Source organism: Hylobates moloch, unplaced genomic scaffold, assembly GCF_009828535.3.
Source record: "Hylobates moloch isolate HMO894 unplaced genomic scaffold, HMol_V3 SCAFFOLD_17, whole genome shotgun sequence".
In the NCBI taxonomy this organism is placed as follows: domain Eukaryota; kingdom Metazoa; phylum Chordata; class Mammalia; order Primates; family Hylobatidae; genus Hylobates; species Hylobates moloch.
The window spans coordinates 225617-247349 of record NW_026652292.1 but is presented as its reverse complement, the minus strand read 5'-3'; the positions used below and the strand labels follow the sequence as shown (position 1 = coordinate 247349).

The 21733-nt window shown below is 51.0% G+C and overlaps 1 protein-coding gene across 2 annotated transcripts in view; it reads right to left on the bottom strand.

Annotated features, from left to right (window-relative positions):
* The window catches only part of AHRR (aryl hydrocarbon receptor repressor), a 107820-nt gene that overhangs the window by 45814 nt on the left and 40273 nt on the right, over nt 1–21733 (bottom strand). Inside the window, exons 1-2 of one of the 2 annotated variants that reach the window (XM_058430023.1) lie at nt 13759–13804; nt 11378–11484 (exon numbers count right to left, since the gene is read on the bottom strand). In XM_058430023.1, the coding sequence (XP_058286006.1) occupies nt 11378–11484; nt 13759–13774 (123 nt within the window). In that variant the 5' untranslated portion in view covers nt 13775–13804. Of the gene's footprint in view, nt 1–11377; nt 11485–13758; nt 13805–21733 lie in introns of those variants that run through there. The other variant, XM_058430022.1, reaches the window with a different exon arrangement.

Sequence of the window (21733 nt, the reverse complement as noted above, 5' to 3'; positions counted from 1 at the left end):
TCCTTCCAAACCCATGAATGTGACCTTCCTGTATTGGGACATAGGACAGTGGCAGATGTCATGAAGCTGAGATGAGGTCACACTGGATTAGGGTGGGCCCTAAATCCAGTATGACTGCTGTCCTTATAAGAGGGAGATTTGCACCCAGACACACTGACAGAGATGCAGATTCACAGGAAGAACATTCCAGAAGCAAGAGGGTGTGGAGTACACTCTCCCCAAGAGCCTTTGGCAAGGGCCCGTCCTGCCAACACCTCGCTTGCAGCCCATTGGCGCTGGTTTTGGCTCCTGGCCTCCAGGCTATGAAGAATAACCCTTGTTGTTCGAGCCACGCAGTTTGCAGTCATTCATTAAGGCTGCCCCAGGAAGCTGACATGGTGTCGCCGAGTTCCAGCAGGTACAGCGTCTGGACACACGCTCACACTCAGAAAACACGAGCGTCCACCACCATCACCACTATGTGTTACCAGTATTACCACTGCTGCTGTCAGAAGCCACAGAAGAGGCTGAGGAGGTCAGGCCCCTGTCCCAGGACCTCCAACAGTGCCTCATCCCTTAGCAGACAGGATGAAAGGAAGGTGGAGGGACGTGCTGCGTGGCTGTTGTGTGCCTGTTGTGTGGCTGCTGCGTGGCTGCTGTGGCTGCTGTGACAAAGGTTTGTGTGCACATAAGCACCTGCAGAGAAAATCCGTCCCTGTGGATGGAAGACGATCGCAATGGGGTCCCTGCTGTACAAGGAGAGGGCAATCCTCATTATTTTTTCCTCCCTTTCTCTCACCACTTTGCCCTGGCAGCAAGCCTGTTTGCACAGAACCATGCAGCAGGAATGGCAGCTACGACCCCAAGAGAAACACTGTCTTTCTCATCAGAAGACCAGGAGTCATCCCCGGGAGGCAGCAGGGTGGGGGACGTAAGCAGAGGAGATAGAGCCGGAGACAGGACCCCGCTTCTGTGTACGAACTGACATGCGTCCTGGCTCACCCCAAGCTGCAGGTGTGGAACACACCAGAGACACAGCGTAAAGTACTTTGAGCTGCACTGACGTGAACCTGTGCCCAAGGCCCCAAGGACTGTCTGTCAGGGGCAGACCCACCCAATGCAGCAGAGGCTTCGACAATCAAACCGATATGGAAACAAGGCTCCCAGAAGGAGAGAGAACCTGCAAGCTGAGCCTCACTACTAGGCTGGCTGTGACTAAGACAAAACAAAAAATAATCCATATTCCCTGGATGGTGCCTCAGGACCCAGAGCCTCAGGGCACAGGTGAAAAGTGTCCGGGATGAAGTCTGGGTTAGTTCCAGGACCCGGAGCCTCAGGGCACAGGTGAAAATTGTCCGGGATGAAGTCTGGGTTAGTTCCCTGTTACTGCCGTAGCACATTACCGCACACTCATGGCTTCCAACAACACAAACACATTCCCGACAGGCCCGTGGCTGAAGCCTGAAATGATCTCCGTGGGCTAAAGCGAGGAGCCCCATGACTGTGGTCCAGAATCTGCAGGCCTAGGGGGAACCATCTTGCTGCCTTTCCCGGCATCGAGAGGCTGCCTGCACTCCACACTTTGGCTCAGGGCCAAGGCCAGCTATGCAGCATCACTTTGACCCTTCTTCTGTTGTCACATCTCTTTCTCTGGCCCAGTGAGAAAGATTCTCTACTTTTAAGGATTCTTGTGATTACGCTGAACCTACTTGGATAATCTCCCCACCTCAGGACCTGCTTCATCACATCTGTGTGATCCCTTCCACCACATAAAGTGACATATTCACAGACTCTAGGAATCAGCATGTGAACAGCTTTGGGCCCATTATTCTGTCTGTCACATAATCCTAAATTACTGTATATCCTAAGAACCAGAATATGGGACTAATATTCAAGAGAAAGGATGATAAACAGAGAATAAACTCTGAAATGACACAGATGATATAATGATCGATAAGGATCTTAAACAGCCAACATAACCATACTCCATGAGGGAAAGGTAAAGACTCTTGAAATTTAAAAAAAGCTAAAAAGTCCTAGCCGGTACACAGACACTGAAAAAAAGAATGAAATAGAAATTTTAGAACTGAGAAATAAAATACATGAAGTAAACATTTCATTGGATGAGTTTAATAGCAAATGGAGGTGACGGAGAAAAGAATCAGTGAAAAGCAATTCAACAGAAATTATCTAGTCTGAGAAAGAAAACATTGAAAAAAATGAACACAGCCTCAGAGATCTGTGAGGAAATATTAAAAAGTCTAACATTTTCATCAACTGAGTCTCCGAAATGGAGGGGAAGAAAAAGATGGGTGCCATAAAGAATAATTTCCCAAATTTGGTGAAATAAATGAACAGGTTCAAGAAGATCAGCAAACCCTAAACAGGACAATCCCTAATATCTAAGCTCAGATACATCATAATTAAGCATCAAAATTAAAATTAAAGATAAAGAAATAGTCATAAAGGTAACCAGAGAAAAATGACACATTACACACAGGGAACAATAATTTGAATGACTGTGAATTTCTCATCAGAAACCACAGAGGCCAGAAGATAGTGGACAACAAATTTAAAGTGTTAGACAAACAACCCAGAATTCTCTACCCAGCAAAAGTATTCACCACAAATGGAGGCAAAGCTGGGCATGGTGGTTTATACCTGTAATCCTAGCACTTTGGGAGGCTGAGGCAGGAGAACTGCTTCAGGTCAGGAGTTTATGACTGGCCTGGGCAACATGGCAACCCTGTATCTCTACAGAAAATTTAAAAAGTAGCTGAGCATGGTGGTCTGCACCTGTAGTCCTAATTATTTGGGAGGCTGAGGCAAAAGGATTTCTTGAGTCCAAGAGTTCAAGGTTATAGTAAGGTATGATCATGCCACTGCACTCCAGCCTGGGCAACAGAGTGAGACCCTGTCTCAAACGAAAAAAAAAAAGATAAATAAAAGACACATCACCAGCAGACCTGCACTATAAGAAGTGCTAAAGAGAGGTTTTCTTTGTTTGTTTTTTTGTTTTTTCTCACTGCAATGTCCGCCTCCCGGGTACAAGCGATTCTCCTGCCTCAGCCTCCTGAGTAGCTGGGATTACAGGCATGCGCCACCACACCCAGATAATTTTTGTATTTTTAGTAGAGACAGGGTTTCACCATGTTGGCCAGGCTGCTCTTGAACTCCTGACCTGGTGATCCGCCTGCCTCAGCCTCCCAAAGTGCTGGGATAACAGGCATGAGCCACCGCGCCCGGCCTAAAGAGAGTTCTTAAAGAGAATTGATACCAGAGGGAAATGCAAAACCTCAGGAACCAAAGGAGAACAACAGATGTGGCAAGTATCTGAGAAAATGTTATACTATTTTAAACTCAAGTTCTTTAAAATATTTATGACTATATTGTCTGGGCTGGGCATGGTGGCTGTAATCCCAGCACTTTGGAAGGCCTAGGCAGGCAGATCACCTGAGGTCAGGGGTTCAAGACCAGCCTGGCAAACGTGGTGAAACCCTGTCTACTAAAAATGTGAAAGTTAGCTGGGCATGGTGGTGCACGCCTGTAATCCCAGCCACTCGGGAGACTGAGGCAGGAGAATCGCTTGAACCCAGAAGGCGGAGGTTGCAGTGAGCCAAGATCATGCCATTGCACTCCAGTCTGGGTGATAAGAGCAAAACTCTATCTCAAAAAAATTATATTGTCTGGAGAGTTTAATGTATGTAGATGTAATACATACGACAAATACAAGGCAAAAGTGTAAGAGGATTTATGTGGCTTAAGGTTTTGAGGTTTTATTTGAAGTAGTAAAATTCCAACTTTTAAAGCAGGATTTATATACTATAATCCTTAAAGCAACTACTAAAAAATAAGAAAATATACACCCAAAAGCAAATAGATAAGCTAAAATGTAATACCAATAAATATTCCCATAATCAAAGAGAGGGCAGAAAAGATGAAAAAGGAGAACAAAAAATAGAAAAATAATAAAGCAGTAGACTTAAATCCAATAATATCAATGATTACCAAGGGAAACTACCAGGAATAAGGAGGCATCTTACATATAGAGTCAACATACATGATACATGACCCAAACACACCAGTTAGAAGACAGAGATTGTCAGACTTGATTAAAAAAAAAAATCAAGGCCCAACTTACATACTGCCAACAAAACACACACTTTTAATATAATGACACAAATTGATTAAAAGTAAAAAGATGGAGTAAGATACTCCAAGCAGACGTTAATCAAAAGAAAGCTGGGGGCTGGGTGTGGTGGCTCACACCTGTAATCCCAACACTTTGGGAGGCCAGGGGTGGGAAGACAGCTTGAGGCCAAGAGTTCTAGACTATCCTGAGCAACAAGGGACACCCTCATCTCTATAAAAAAGAATTTTAATTAGCTGGGTATGGTGGCACATGCTTGTAGTCACAGCTACTCAAGAAGCCGAAGCGGGAGGATCTCTTGAGCTCAGGAGTTCAAGGTTACAGTGAACTATGATCACACTGCTGCACTTCAGCCTGGGTGACAGAGCAAGACCCTGTCTGTATTAAAAAAAAGAAAAGAAAGCTGGAATGCTATATTAGTACCAGACAAAGTGGACTTTAGAACAAGGGAAACTACCAGGAATAAGGAGGCATTTTACATACAGGGTCAATTCATGAGGAAAACATAGTAATATCCTAAATGAGTATGTGCCCTACAACAGAATTCCAAAATACAGAACGCAAAATCTGAAAGGACCAAAAAGAGAAATATAAAAATCCTCAATTGTACTTTAAGATGCTGACTTTCTTCTCTCAGGTTGAGACTAGATAGAAAATCAAGGATAACTTGAACATAACAAGTCAACTGGATATAATTAACGTTTACAGAACAACTCACACAATGACAGTGGAATACTCCTATTTTCTCAGTGCAGTGAAACAGTCATCAAGACAGACCATATTAAAATTGTCTTTAACAAATATAAAAGAATAGAAATCATTAAAGAGTATATTCTCTGACCATTGCAAAATTGAGCCAGAATTCAATAGCATCAGGATACCTGGAGAATGTCCAAATATTGGTAAGTTAAACAACATACTTCTAAATAACACAAGTTGAAGAGAAAGTTCCAAGTAAAATTAGAAACCATTTTGAACTAAATGAAAATGAAAACAGAGCATATCAAAATTTGTGTAATACAGTTAAAGGTACTTAAAGAAGCTCATAGCATTAAATACTCACATTATAGAGTAAGAATGGTTGGTTAAAAAAATCAGTGATTTAAACTTCCATCTTTAGTATCTAAAGAAAAATAAAATATTTAAAACCAGAGCAAGTAGAAGGAAATAAATTACAAACAAGAAGAGTGGAAATTAATGAAATGGAAAATAGACAAATAGACAAATTCAATAATCTAAGCTTCCACCTTAAAACTCTAGAAAAAGAAGAGGAAATTAAATCCAAACCAAGCAAAGAAAAGAAAATAATAAAGATAAGAACAGATATCAATAAAATTGAAAACAGAAAATAAAACCAATAGCTGCTTCTTTGATAAAAAAAAAATCAGTAAAATTGATAAACCTGTAACTCAACTGACCAAGAAAAAGTGAGAGAAGACACAAATTACCAAGGAAATGAAAGAGGAGACATCACCACGGAACCTACAGACATTAAAAGATTAATATGGTAATGTCATGAACAACTCTGATATCACAAATTCAATAAAGTAGATGAAATGAACCAATTCCTTGAAAGACACAAACTAGTACAATTCACCTAAGAAAAGATAACTTCAACAGTCCAAGGAAATTGAATTCATGGTTTAAAAATCTTCTAACAAAGAAAACTCCCAGACAAGATGTTTTAACTAATGAATTCTACCAAACATTTCAGGATAAAATAATACCAATTCTACACAATGTCTTCCAGAAAATAGAAGAGAAGGGAATACCCTCAATTAATTTTAAGAAGCCAGAGTTACCATGATATTTGAACTCATCAAAATCAAACAAAAACATTACAAGAAAACCACAAAAAGTATTTCTCATGAACATAGGCATAAAAGTCCCCACAGAGTATTAGCAAATTGAATTGGGCAAAATATAAATGAGATCTATCTTAAGAATGCAAGGTTAGTTCAAAATTTTAAAATCAATGTAATGCACGACATTGACAGTCTAAAGAAGAAAAACCATAATCCTCTCAATAAATGCAGAAAAAGTATTTTACAAGATTTAACATCCATTCACAATAAGAGCTCTCAGAAAATGAGGAATAAAAGGGAAATTTCTTCATCTGATATGAGGCATTTACAAAACAAACAAAAAAAAATCAGGCCGGGCAGGGTGGCTCACACCTGTAATCCCAGCACTTTGGGAGGCCGAGGCAGGTGGATCATGAGGTCAGGAGTTCGAGACCAGCCTGGCCAACATAGTGAAACCCCGTCTCTACTAAAAATACAAAAAGTTAGCCGGGCGTGGTGGTGGATGCCTGTAATCCCAGCCACTTGGGAGGCTGAGGCAGAGAATTGCTTGAACCCGGGAGGCAGAGATTGCAGTGAGCCGAGATTGCACCACTGCACTCCAGCCTGGGTGACGGAGTGAGACTCTATCTCAAAAAAAAAAAAGCAAACCTAAGCTAATATATTTAATGTTGAAAGACTAAAGGTCTCCCCCTAAAATCAGGAACAAGGCAGATAGCCTCTTTGACCACTCCAATTCTACACTGTACTGGACATCCTAGAAGTACAATAAGGAAGAAAAATGAGGCACGTAGATTGAAAAAGTAAATATAAAACCATCTCTATTCTCAGACAACAATTATAATCTATGTGATGGTTCAAGTGTCAGTTGGATTGGATTGAGAGATGGCTAGACGGCTGGTGGAGAATTGTTTCTGAGAGTGTTTCCAGAGGAGATTGGCATGTGATTTGGTGAACTGAGAGAGGAAGAACCAGCCTTAATGTGTGTCAGTTCCACTGGCTGGAGGCCCAGCTGGGAAAAACAGGCACAAGGAGAGGAGAATTTGCTTTCTGTTCTTTCTTTCTCTCCCTTCCAGGGAATGAACACCTTTTTCTCCTCTTGCCCTTGGACATCAGAATCCAGGTTCTTCAGCTCTTAGACTCCAGGACTTGCACCAGTGGCCTCCTGGGGGCTCTCAGGCCTTTGGCCTTGAACTAGGGGCTGCATCATCAGCTTCTCTAGTTCTGGGGCTTCCAGACTTGGACTGAACCACACTATCAGCTTCTCTGGTTCTCCAGCTTGCAGACAGCCTATTGTGAAACTTGTCTGTCTCTGTGATCATGTAAGCCAGTTCCTCTAATAAGGCTTCTCATATATAACCTATTGGTTTTGTATCTCTGGAGACTCCTGACTAATGAAATCTATATTTTAAAAAATCTCATGGAATCTATTTTAAAAAGCTCCAATGACTATTAATGAGTTTAGCAAGGTCATAGGATACAAAGTCGACCTAGAAAAATAAATTTTACTTCTATATACTAGGAATGAACTAAAAATTGAAATTAAAAAAGTCTCATTTACAATAAGAACAAAAATATAAAACTTAAACATGAATCTAACATAAATATGCAGGATATGCATGCTGAAAAACCACAAAACACTGATGAACATAATTAAAGAAAACCTAAATAGAGACACATACCATGTTCATGGATTGGGAGAGTCAGTATTGTTCAAATGCCAATGCTCCCCAAATTGATTTACTGATACGTCACAATCTCAATCAAAATCCCAGCAGGGATTTTTGTAGATATCAGTCAATAAGCTAATTCTAAAATTTATATGGAAAAAAAAAGGAACTAGAATAGCCAGAACAATTCTGAAGAAGAACAAAATTGAAAGATTCACACTATTTGATATCAAAACTTATTTTAAAGCTACAGTAGGTAAGATAATGTGGTATTGTTGAAAGGTTAAAAATACAGATATATAGAACAGAATACAGAGTCCAGAAACAGATCCACAAAAATACAGCTGATTGATTTTTCACAAAGGTATAAAGGCCATTCAGTATAGAAAGGATAGTCTTTCTAATACATGGTGCTGAAACATCTGGATAGTCACATGCAGAAACAATAAATCTTGACCCCTACCTCACACATCTTATACCAAAGTTAACAAAAAGTGGATCATAGACCAGAATGTAACATATGAAACTATACAACTTTAGAAGAAAGCATAAAAGAAAAATCTTTGTAACCTTAGGTTAGGTAATGAGATGTGGCAACAAAATCAATCTACAAAAAGAGAAATTGATAAATTAAACTTAATCAAAATGGAATACTTTCACTATCTGTAATATCCTGTCAAGAGAATAAAAAGACAAGCCACAGACTAGGAGAAGATATTTATAAATCATACATATGACAAAGGACATGTTTCCAGAATATATAAAGAGATCTCTAAACTGAATAGTAAACAAGCAAATGATCTGGTTTTCTTAATGCACAAAAGGTCTAAAAGACCATTCACCAAAGACGACACATGGATGCAAATAAGCACATGAAAAGATACGCAGCATTGTTAGTCACAGGGAAATCCAAACTAAAACCCTAACAAGATTCCAGTATTAAAATGGCTTTGAAAAAAGTAATACCAAGTGCAAACCCAAAGATGCTGAGCAACTGAAACACTCATTCACTGCTGGGGGATAAGAGTTAAAAACACGCTTACTATTCATGAAACGAAGACCTACGCTCATAGAAACACCTGTATGTGAATGTCTATTGATGGCAGCTCTATTCATAAACACCAAAACCTAAAAACAACCAAATATCCCGCAACGGTTGAATGACACATGAGGTCGGTCCATACCTCATCAATAACAAGAAACAAACCAGCGGCCTGCAGCACCCTAGATGAGCCCTAACCCTAACCTGCAGCAATAACAAGAAACCAGCTGGTGACCCGCAGAACCGTGGGCGAATCTCAACAGCACTGTGCTGACTGAAGCTGGCCTCCAAAGGCCATGCGTGTGACATCCAGAGAAACGCAAGGGAGAGGCTGCAGGGATGGAGCACACATCAGCCATGGCTGGGGGCAGGGGGCTGTGACTGCAAATAGCAGCAGAGGAGAAATGTCTGAGGATGGGATGGCTCCGAATCTTCATGACGGTGGCAGTCACATCCCACTGAATGCCGAAAAGAATGAACTTTAGTGTATGTAACTTTTTAAATAAGTGTTAGAAAATGTACCCTGCAGTAACCATACACTTGAATTCTAGCTGAACTTAAGCAGTCAGTGACAGACAGCATCCTAGCCCGAGACAGGCCACATCCGTGGCTCCAGTGAGTCATACTAAACCCAACAGCCCTGTAGCCCACCTAAAAAACAGAATGAAAACCTAGAAGCTCTGACTCGTATTGTGCAGGGAGCTCAGGGCCTGCTCGGTGTGCTCCCATCTCTTTGGATCCCTCCTCATTTCCCTCTCCAGTCTCCCACCTCTCCCCATTCCTCCATCCTCCCACTCTTAGCACCTGCACCAAGATGTGCAGCAGGGGAAGCCGCGGGTTGTGGCCCGTCTCTCTTGGCTTCCCTGGGGAAGGCCGGGGGCTTGGAGGACAAGCCAGTGAACTCAGGACAAAGAAACGCCGGGTCCAGACGACACTCTCAGGGGTCCTTTCTAGATCATTACTAAAGTCTCTCTGAACGTGTGGAGCATCTTAAATAAATAGAAACGCTGGGTCCAGCTCAGCCCCAAAGGGCACCTGGCGGCTCCAATCCTTAACTTCCTCATCTTAAATCAACAGACCATGGCCACAGGCACTCTGAAGCCTGTGCCGGCTCAAGGCTGTTTATGGATTTAGGGTGCCCTGCCATAAACCTCCCCTTGTTTTCAGTTTATTGTGAAGAGATTGAAGATCAGAAATAAAAGCTAGGATTTGTGTTGTTGTTGCTTGCTTTGCTTATTTTGCCCTGTCTGAATATTTTTAAGCTTCAAAAAGAGCATATAGCCCCTTTCACTGCCCTGGTAATCAGTGAGGAACCCTCACCATATAACCTACCAGATGCAATCTAAGCAAACTTCCAGAAACTTCCGTGGGCCAGAGGACATGAACCAGATGCAGTGGACTGAGACTTCGGGAACTGCTCAACCTCCCCCAAAACAGAGTGGGTGTGAGCAGCACTCTGGCCAGGCAGGGGAGTCAGGCCGGGCAGCAGGAGGGCCACAGTGCCAGGAGCAGACAGGAGGACCCTGACCCCCAGCCTCCATGTCTCTTCCAAAGCCTTCTTGGAGAGTCCCCCTGAAGGTAGCTCCAAAATATCCCACGCTGCTGGGAGCAGGGCGGGAAGTCCAGCAGCAGGGAACCAGGCCCAGGCCTCCCGCCCCCAGGCTCCAGGCTTCCCAGGCCCCAGGAGCTGGGACCCATTCACTATCGGGGACGGGGTAGAGCGAGCTGGGGTTTGTGAACTGACCTGGAGACACACAGGAGGACCTGCGGCAGGGGGTCGAGCAGCCTCTCCCAGGCACCGGGGGTGCACAGCTCCACGGGAGACTAGTGGCTGCTGGCTGTGGGGCAGCCCGCCACCCGGGCCCCAGTACCCTCTCATCTGGAGCGGGTTGGCTGGTGCCCTCTTGCCCCACCCAGGGGTCCTGGGTTCCAGCTGGAGCCCACCCTGTTACCCGGGAAATGCCATGTTGTCCCTGCCTCCTCCCTGCAAGCCCACCCAGCCCCATCCTGGGACCACCCAGAGCCCATGTCTCTCCGGCCACTGGTGGAGGCAGCAACCCCCTTCATCTTCAAAATGGTGAATGGATTCACCGTGGAGGCTCCATGCCACCATCTTATCTTGTTTAGGAAAATGGTCCACAGTCTGCCCTCCCAGAGGGGTAACAGGCCCCACGTTACAGCACGGGGAAACTCAGCACTTCAGAGTCGTCAGGATGGGGGAGATGGGGTGAAAAGCCCCCTCGCCACAGAGCTTCCTGCCCAGGCCCACAGCTTCCAGAGTGTCACACAGGCCACCCCGAGATTGAAACCACACCAGGGAAGCCCAATGCAGACTTTGCCAAATCCTTCATTTTGGGGGAAAAAAGACTTAATTTTGTACAAGGTTCTCTCATTGACAAGCAAAAGCAGACCGTGCAGAATGAGGATGATCTTCTGATGCAGCACACAGGGCCGAGAGCTCTCAGGCTGCCTTCTCTGTCCCAGCCCACAAGGCTCACACCGGAGGCTGACCCCGACCCAGGGACACCCTTCTTCAACACATTTTGGAGCCTACGCTTCCTGATAGTTATAAACATCACAACCTAAGGGCCTCCTGGGTGAGGGCCTGAACATGTGTGACACAGTGTGACTGAGCCTGAACATGCGTGACACAGAGTGTGACTGAGCCTGAACATGTGTGACACAGAGAACCAAGTATCAAGTGTTCGAGGTCCCAAGAGTGGCTGGCACTCACCTCCAACAGCAGCCTTCCCTCCAGCACAGCAGACCCTGCAAGAGGACGGCTGTCTCCGGGCGAGGGGGCGCCAGCCGCTGGCTGCCGTGAGCTCTGCTCCTGCACGACTGTCAGAGAAGAACAGATACATTAGGCACCCCCAACCCCTGGCCTGGCCACTCTTCTTCATTCACATCTTTCTTGTGTTTCCCCACGTTCACCCCACGGTTCTCATTCATTCACATCTTTCTTGTGTTTCCCCACGTTCACCCCACTGTTCTCACCTGACATCTGGCCTGGGCTCCACTGACCCCTCTACAGGCCACGCAGCATTCCACAGTACAGCCCTGAGGGTCCAAGATGGGGCAGGAGGAGCCAAGACACAGGCCTCAGATCAGCCAGGAGGGGCAGGGGACACCCGGATGTGGAGGCAGAGCCTAGCCTGAGGACGCCCCCACACCCGCTCTGCTCCGCAGAAATTGCTCTCTGTCCCCTCCTGCCCAACCCCCCAGGGCCCCCATCCAGTCCTGGGACAAAGTCCAGCTTCCTGCCAGATCCCCCTGAAGCCACCCAGGGGGTCCCTGTGGCCCCTCTCCTGAGACCCACGGCACTGTTGGGCTGTAGCCCTTTGAGGGCTGGGCTGAGGCCCCCTGCTTCCAGCTGGGTCTTCTGTGCCCTGCACACCCACATCACCTCTCCCTCCTGGAACGCCCGCAGCCCCCTCCATGGTGTAGGAGCATGCCAGGCCCCACGCCCCCAGGGGCTGCACCTGCATCACCTCTCCTTCCTGGAACCCCCGCAGCCCCCTCCCTAGTGAGGAGCAGGCCAGGCCCCACACCCCCAGGGGCTGCACAGAACACCGCAGGGCAGGAAAAGGCAGGTCCAGGACAGCCGCCAGTGCCACCCCCTTCCCAGTGACTGCACATAATCCCCAAGGACAACCCCACTCCTGAGGACAGTGCATTCTCCATTCTCGGGTGCAGAAGGGGACAGATGACACGTTAACCTTCCAGCTGGCCGAGGGCTGAGTTCTGGACCCAGCACAGGTGCTCACTGCCCACTCAGTGTCCTCATGGGCACTGGAGACATGGGAGGGATGTCCCTCCCCAGCTTCTGAGAGGACCGAGGGGCAAGGGTGTCCCAGCAAGCAGCTGACCCCAGTGCGTGGACAAAGCACACCCCAGCAAAGCCAGGGGCACATCTGCTGCTCCCACGTCTCCTGGATCCTCAGCTGAAGCCACAGGTGGTGTCCGCTCAGCAGATGCGACCTTGCCACCAGTTCTGACCTTCAGATGGCATAAAAACTGTCATCATGCATGGCACCTAAAGGCCAGCACACCATCCTTCACGGTGGGCAGGCTGTGCCGGGGTTCCCGGCCTGGCACAGCCCAGGCGGCCATTCTTCACCAGATCCGCCCACTTCCACGGGTTAGGGAGACACAGCCTTTTCCAAAGCAGCCCCCCGCCCACTCTCCGCTGGGCCGAGCTTAGACTCCTGGCTGCCTCCATCCCACTGCTCAGCAACAGCCTGACCCAGACAGAAAATCAAGTTTGAGGGGCACAGCCTCATTGAAAACTGCATGTGTCTATTTGTAGCCCATCACAGTCCCAAAATGATGTGAGGCTGCTGGATATTTCAAGAACTAGAATAACCACTTGAATAAAAGCTTAATGTCTCACTCAGGGTGGGCTGGACTTCCAATCTCCAGCCCCAGTGGCACTGTGTCTGTCACCTGAGAGTGCTCTGAAATGTGTGTGGGCTGAACCTCATCGTGGGCCACTGGCTCCTGCTCCCAGGAATCCTCCTGGACTTCCATGAAGGCATCCACCTGCTAGTCAAAGTGGTTCACACTTTCCTCTGAGCTCTCCTCACCCCGCAGTCCCTGGGCCAGCAGCCCCCAGACCCACAGGACCAGCGTCTGTGGTGTCCCCAGGCCGTGGTGAGCACAGGTGGGGTCCGGACGCTGGGTTAACCTGCTCCCCATCAGGCCAGGACCCCGGAACCGGCTGCTGGACTGGGCTAGCACCCCACCCTCCACCAGAAAGGCCATGCTGGGAGCCATTGATTCAGAATCTGAGGTGCCAGCTGCAGGGATGCTGACGAGCTAAGGTGTCCGTGGGGGGCGAGGGCCTGAGTGAAGAGGTGAGGCAGCCAGAAGCCCGGAGACGGTGGCACCGGGTGGCCTTGGGACTCGGCCTCTCTGTCCCCCTCCCTCCCTGGTCTCTAAGCCCTCACTTCTCCCGGAACTCCCATAGCTGGTAAAAACTGGATGTTTGTTCACTGCACTAAATGTAACAAAAACCGCCCCATTTCTTCTGCCAAAAAGCAGGACTATTCCGAGGAAGCATGAACAGACCACCGAGGTGGGGGAATCCCTTGGGCAAGGGCGGCCTCTTCCCACCTGGAAACCCCAGCATCCTAGCCTCCTGCCCTCCAGGCTCAGCCAGACACTCCACAGTTCACACAACACGCATGTTCAGAAAGCTGAAGGCTTTTAACAGTGAAAATCAAGATCGTTCTCCCAGGTGCAGGCCCAGGAGAAGCCAGTGCAAGAGGCGCCCCAGGTGTCCCAGCAGCTGATCCCAAGCCGAGGAGAGACCCGGGCAGGAGCGGCCCCACACAGGCGCTGCTGCGTTCGCCCCGTGAGACCCCCGTGCTGGCCCCGGGCGCTCCCCGCCGAGGTCCGCGGGCTGGGGCGGCGTGGGTGTGGGCGCACGCCTCGGTCACCCGCGCACAGACCGACCACCCAGGCGGTCGGTGCAGCCAAACCCCATTGCAGGGGTCGCTCCCGCAGCGGAGCCGATCCCGTCCCACCCGCAATGCGCCCCGCGGACCCGGCAGCCCCGGCCTTTTCCCCCAGAAGCGCGTAGGTGCGAGGGCGGGGGCGCGCCCCTCCCGGCATCGCGTGCCCCCCGCGGGCGCCCGCCCACTTCCCCCCACTTCCCCCGCAGCCGCCGGCGCCGTCACGCGATGGGGCCCGCCAGGCCTCGCGTGCGAGCAGCGCTCCCGCCCCCGCCCCCGCCCCCGCCCGCCCGGGCAGGGCGCCAGGAGCCCCAGGAGCGCGGGGAGCGCCAGGCGCGTGGCGGGGAATGGGGCTCGGGGTCCGCGCGGGCGCTCCGGGTGCACACGGGGCGGGCGGACCCGGCCACGGCCTCTCCAGGTCCCTCCGCCCTCCCTGAGCCTGTGGGGGTCCCACCTGAGGGTCTGCCCCGGGAGGGAGCCCCCATCCCCCACCTCTCCAGCCCCAGTTTCCTCCTCTGTGATGTGGGGAGAGACGCCCCTCCCCCCAGCCACCGCAGTTGCCCGTGGTGAGGGGATGGGGAGGACGGGAGCTGGGAGCGCGGTGTCCTTCCTGGGCGTTGGTGAGAAGAGTGGGCTATCACCGTGGCCCTCACAAGGCACAGCTGGGCCAGCAGGAGGGGGCCCACAGGCCCAGGGCGGGAGGAGCTCTGTGCACCCAAGACCGCAGAGGCCAACCTGTCCCCTGCCTCCCAGCCACCGCCCGACCTGCTGGTCCTGCAGGGTCTGCAGAGAGGGGCCCTGCCAGGACCACTCCCAGGGCCCACCCCTTGGGCAATGAGAGGCTGGAAGGCCGCGTGTCAGATGAGACCCAGCCGGGCGCAGGGCAGGGCCAGGGCCGCGGGGCAGGGCCGCCCTCTGAGAGGTGGACAGGCCACACGGCTGGGCCTGAACCTGGATCTGTAGCCTGGGCAACCTCTGTGTCCTGCCAGCACTCTGCCAACGGCGCAGCACCTCAGCCACCTTAGAGATTCTCAGGGCCATTCCCAGCCCTCCGCCCACGGCTGCAGAGTTCACTGCAACCAAGAAGGGGCTCATTTGGAACAGCGAGAATGTGAAGTCATCACGGAGGCCTCGGGTGACCCTGTGCCCACAGCAAGGGCTGGAGCAGAGTGGCTCCCTTGGAGGCTCAGGCTTCCCATGGGGTCCTGCTAAGGGCCCTCTGTTTCTTCACACAGAGGAGACGCAGAGCAAGGTGTCACCGGGAACCCAAAGCCACCCCATCTGGCCCCCACCACGGGCACCTGGGCCTGTGACTTGGTCTGACCCACTGTCCCTGGTGAAGGAGGAGCCAGAAGGCGGGTCCAGCTCTGCGTCTGGGTGATGCCATGATGCCCAGAGATGAAGCCACATTGCTCCCAGTCCCCTGAAGCCAATTCCCTGGTAGGGGCCGGGGAGGTGGTGCAGACGGAGGGCGGGAGGTCAGCCCTGCCATTGGAGATCACGCAGCCCTGCCATTGGAGATCACGCAGCCCTGCCATTGGAGATCACGCAGCCCTGCCATTGGAGATCACGCAGCCCTGCCATTGGAGATCACTCCACCCCAGCCCTGTGCAGCGACTGTGGCTGAAGTTTCCTGCTCTGTGCAGGGCTGAGTAGGGTCCATTTCAGGTCTTCAGTGCTGGACAGGGAGTTGGGCCCAGGGGGAGCTGAAAAGAAGGAGAGATGAAGAAACAGAAGAAGCAGAACAGGCAAAGCGGGCAGAAGAGACGTCCCTTTGTCCTTCACCCAAACGGCAGCCTGGACCCGGTTCTCAGGCCTCCTATGACCCATCCCAGGGCAGACAGGGCCCAGGCTGGATTTGGGGCAGGTGACAGTCAGGATTCCAGCACCTTGGCGGGGAAGGAGGACACGCCTCCGTGAGGCCCCACCCCACAGCTCCACAGTCCCCTCTGTGCAGTCAGGGGAGCTGGGCCCAGAAGCCAAGGGATGGATCCGCAGGGGTGGCCCCCCCAGCCCACCCCAGCCCTGGAGGAGGAGGGAAGGCGCTGAGGGGCTGTGTGCTGAGCAGCACCACTGCTTCCTATCCAGGAAGCCTAGAGGAGGAGCTCAACCAGCAGAAACCCTGCCGCTTCCTTCCTGTGAGGGGAGAAGGTGGTAAGGAATGTGGGTGCTTCATGAAGGTCCCTATTGGCAGGACTGCCAGCCTCTCTGCAGAGCCCTTGGCAGGGCCTGACTGGTGCAAGCAGCCAGATTCGAGAGGAAGGCCCGGGATCCCTTTCTCCTCCATCGTTTTCACTCAGCCGTTACCAGGCACATCGACCCTAAGCATCCTTGTTCGAAGGGACAGAACTCCACAGACGGGCCTAAGGGAGAGAGGAGCAGGCAGCCCCCAGGCTGACTCGGTTTAGGACTCCCTCTAGGGAATTGTCCTAAGTAAAGCTGCCTGGCAGTCTGCAGCTCCTGGGAGCATTTCACCACAGAGGGCTTCAACAGTGACCACGGGAGTCAGTTCCACAGTCCTGGAAGGACAGTCAGAGCCACCTTGTGAGTCCAGGACAGGTCAGCCCAGGACAGGTGGGCCCAGGACAGGTGGGTCTAGGACAGGTGGGCCCAGATGCTCAGTCCTAGTATGGGACACACGGGGGCTTCCCCATGCATGAGGCAGCCTGCCAGCCCCTGCTGCACCTGCCCAGGGAATGGGACGCAGGATTCCCGCCACCTGCAAGCTCATCACTTCAGAGCCCCAGAGACTCCCTCAGAAAGCCTAGAGGAGGGCTGGACTGAAACCCTGACTCAGACGGGCAGCTGCTGTTGGCAGTCACAGCCGGCCCTCGAGCTAACGAGAACACAGGCCTAGTGTGCTGACCGACGTCACACGTCAACCACCTGCAGCACTGGGTGCTCTGATTAAACATCGTGCCTGCTATGTTGGGAGGTGTTTCCAGATGGGGGTCCCATTTGAATCCATGGGCTTGGTGAAGCCAGTGGTCTCCCCCAGTGTGGCTGGGCAGCCTGTGGGCGGCTGGAGAGAACTAGACAGGATGAGTCACCCCTTTTTCCTGACTCACGGCTTCAGCCGGATCAGCTCATCTCCCCTTCTCCGGCCACAGGAGGGAATTTACCCCAGTGCCCCTGGCCCTCAGGCCTCTGGGCTTGGACTGAACTACACCTCGGCTCTCCTGGGTCTCCAGCTTGCAGCTGTCTGAGCCACCTGCTCATAATAAGCCTCCCCATATCTGTCTCCGGTCAATTCTGTTTTTCTGCAGAGCCCTAACTGACATGCCCTGTAAAGCCTGGCCCGAGGTCGGCCGAGAGCTCCACACCAGGCCCGGCCTCTGTGCTCTGGGTACCTCCAAGGCAGGCCCCCTCTGGATTACTTCCTCCTCCAGCAACCCAGGGAGGTCGGACAAGCATGATGGGAACGTGCCCCCCTCCGCCCACTGACACCTGCACCTTCCCATGGGCTGCCCCCTGCACCCCACACTGTCACCTGTGCCTTCCCTAGACCTGTCCCCAATCCCATCACCTGTGCCTTCCTGCAGACTGTCCCATCACCCACAACTTCCCCATGGGCTGTCCACCCCACCCCTGTCACCTGCACCTTCCTGGGGGCTGTCCACTGCGGATCACCACCTGCCTGGGGCTGCACCTACTGTGAGACTCTGAGGGTCCTGGGGGTGGCGAATGACCTTGGTGACAATTTCCCTTGAACCTGACTTCACTCACCCCTGCTCCCAGCTCAAGCTCCCTCCTGAGGGACCCTTAAGACACCTCTCCCATCCAGGAGTTGGATGGGATGCTCTGAGAAGCCTGGGACGTCCATCCAACCCTTCCCTGATGCCTGCTCTCCACAGAATTGCCTGACCTGACTGTGGATCCAGGAAATGCAGCACAACCATAACAAGGGGAGTAAATGAGCAGAGCTTCCAGCGACGGCCTGGGAGGTCAGGGCACCAGCGAGGGCCCGGGAGGACGGGGCAGTGCTCTCAGAGCCAAGACATCCCCAAGAGGGCACCTCTGACCCCTGCTCTCACACCCCAACCATTTCTACAAATGTGTTTGCAAGTTTTACGTCAAAGGAGGGGATCACAGCCTCAAGGCTTTCAAACATTCAAACTCTGCCTTCCTTCACTTCTCAAGAACTGGATGACAAACCGTTTTGCCTTTTGAAGATGAATTGTAATATGTACATTCTGGAAGAAAATGTCATTTAGTGATTCTTGATGGCTACGAATTGTATTTGCAAAGGAAACTCCTCACCACCCAGTTACTTTCTGAACAGGTGTGTTCTGCACCGGGATGCACAGAATTTGTCCCAGCTTCTGCACAGGAAAGGTTTAGAGGAATCACTTGGGACAGACACTCTGTGCCAGAGTGTGGGACAAGCACAGCTCTCCCCAGTGGCCTAGGAGGCCTCAGGAGCATTCAGGCAGGTGACAAAGACTCAGAGCAAAGCAAGTGACCACGGAGGGAGCCCAGGCTCGTGTAGTGGGAGGCCTCAGCTTCTGAGTCGGGCTGTGCTGCATGCTCGCCTAGCTAAAGGTCTGTTCATCCGCAAGGAGCATGCACCCCAGCCTTGCAAAGCAGGCGAGTCCACCCTGTGGGACAAAGCTGCCCCTTCAGGCCGTGGGCGGGAGGGGACCAGGACTGCGAGGGTCCCGGAGAGCCCTCAGGTGTCCCAGGAAACAGCCGGCACCAGGTTGGGGGGTTAAGACAGAATGCCCAGGAAGAGGGAGGGTGTGAGGAAGAGTGTGAGAAGCAGATGACTGTGCCGCGCTGCTCTTGACACATGGGCGGGTGTATATTTAACAGAGCGTGAGGGAATGCATTCAAGGTGCTCACTGAGGGCAAAGAGAAGCAGCAAGTGAGAAGGGGTCCCAGTAAGTGGGTGCTGGATGGGCGAGTGTCCTTCCAAAATCCTTAGTTACAGCTTGTGGGGCAGAGGGGGTTAAAAATGTCCTTCAAAGTCCCAAATTCCCCTAAGCAAGAAAAAGCATCAGGAATATAAATAAACACACTCATTTCACACAGACACGATATTTACAAAACGGGGGGCACCCCTAAGACATATACTGCGTCAAGTTGTTGAATTTCCTATATCAAGAATTTCCAGATTTTTCAAAAAGCACCAGAGAGCTTTAGAGATTTCACACTTCCTTATAGTGCAAAATGAACCACAAAAAAATGCACTTCTTCTGAGCCAGCGAAGACTGGGGAGGCTGCAGCTGGCAGTGCCCACGCGTTTCTCTGGTCAAGAGAACGCGCCTCTAACCACTTTCTGAGATCACAGAACCCGGGAGCCTCAGGGGGGCTCTGCGGTCACCAGAGTCACAGGCTTGTCCTGCAGAGGAAACACACCCTGGCCTTGGAACCCCACGTTATCGTGGAAGATGTAACCAAAAATAGCTCTTTGGGGAAAAAAGAATAGTTGCACACATCGCAAATCCATATTCTCTTCATGATGTGAAACATCTGGTATAAGCAAACTATTTGGGCATTCTTGTTACATTTCAACATATCAAAGAAAAGCACAGCAGGGACAAGCCAAGGGTTCAAGAAACATTTTGTAAAACAAAACCCAAAACACTGTGCTGGTGCTGTTTAACAACCAAACATTCAGTGAATCAGCGTGCGGTGCACAGGTGTACAGATGAGTGAACGGTCAACACTGCAGGCCACTAACCCCACGCGGCCGTAGCCGGAGAGCGCCCTGGCCCACGCCCTCAGGCAGGATACAGTGCCACGGTGCACACCCAGGGAGCCTTCATGAGCAGCCCCACCAGCCTCCCCTACTGCAGAAGAGGGCGCCAAGCCCTCACTGCGTCCTCTGCCCTCTACCCACAGGTATGAATGCTGCCTCGCTTGTCAACTTTCACATCAACGAGGAGTGCCAGCTCAGCTGTCAGAGTCTCTGATTTGCTTATAAATAGTGAATTTGTAAGTAAATCTATTAAGTTACGTAACCATGAATTTACAACTAACACCCATATGGGGCTGTCCTGCCTGTGAATCACCATTGCCTTCACTGTCCTCACACATCACTACCGGCGGTCAGTGGCTATCAGTCCTGCAATATTCACCATCAACAGATGCAGACTGAACTGCGTATGTCTCAGGGCCTGCGGTGTCCAACGCCCAGGGCCTCCTGAAGGACAAGGGCCTTCATTCGCCCGTGTGGTCATCCACGTCTTTGGCATCTGCCACTGCCAACCCCCATCCTGGACATACAACAGAGAAGGAGGGGTACAGAACCCAGCAACACACGAGTTAAGCACTAGGAGAGAATGAGCAGCAGAGGGGGCGGTGTCAGGTCAGAGGGGCAGAGGCTATGATACTAAAAGTGAGGCCAGGGAAGGCCTCCTGAGGGGTGAAGACAAGAGACCCAGCAGGAGGGCATGGCCTTCAAAAGCTACAGGTGTGCCGAGCCTCAGATGCCGCCCCCAGCAAGGCCCATGTGGCATCACTGCCTGGTGGTGCCATATTCAAGCCCCACCAGGCTGGCTCATCCGGTACCCATGGCCACCACTGCCCACTCCTCTGTGCCCTTGACCACGCACTATGGCTCAGACCCGTGTCTGTGGGGCAGGGTGGTTGTGATGGGCAGTGAGGAAGGTGTTGATTATTCTTATATTTCTCTTTGCAAAAGGCCCAGCTGCCCAAAATGACAAGTGCTCCTAAAAGACGTGACTTGCCTCACAAACACACAAATGCACACGATGCTGTCCCACATCTGGCTCTGCTGAGGGCCCACCACGTGCCCACGAACTCCCGTTCTCCCCCTGCCTCCCTGGGCACTTGTTCTTCCCCCCAGCTCCTCCCGGGTGGGAGCAGCTGGGGCTCTGCCACGACCCCCCAAGGACTCACTTCAGCGCTCATATAAACACCCTGCAACTTTACCATTTTAGTTTTCCTTGTTCCTCCTGCTTATGCTTTGAGATGGTATCAAACTTACAGAAAAGCCGTAAGAATAATATAAAGCACCCAGATACCCCTTGTCCACAGATGCCACTGAGTTTCACCAGTGTCCCAATAACATCCTTTTAGCCAAGGTGGTGCTGGACTGCGGCAGCAGCCATCGCCACGCTGCCTTAGTCCCTGCCACCTCTCCATCCCTTCCAGTATCTCCTTGGCTTTCACGGCCTGCTGGGTTTTTTGGAGATTACAGGTGAGTTATTTTGCAGACTGCCTTTCAGTTTGGGTCTGTCTGGTGTTTCCTCGTGATTAGACCGAAGTTATGCACCTCCAGCCGGAGTATCAGCAAAGCAATGCTGTGCTCCACTCACTCTTCCTGTTGCGTGGTGCACAATGCCGGCTTATTCCACTATTGGCAGGGTCAGATCCATCACTTAGGACAGTGAATGCTGGGCTTTTTGGCTTCAAAATTAATAGATATTTTGTTCAAGACTACAAAAATCCTGTCTCACCCCATTTTCACCACTAATTTTAGCACCAATTGATATTTCTTGCCTGAATTATGACTGTAATGGTTACCAAATGTAGTGCATGGTCAAGGGCACAGAGGAGTGGGCAGCGGTGGCCGTGGGGACCGGATGAGCCAGCCTGGTGGGGCTTGAATATGGCACCACCAGGCATTGTAATTTGACTTGTAATTCACCTCTTCTTTCTATAGTCAT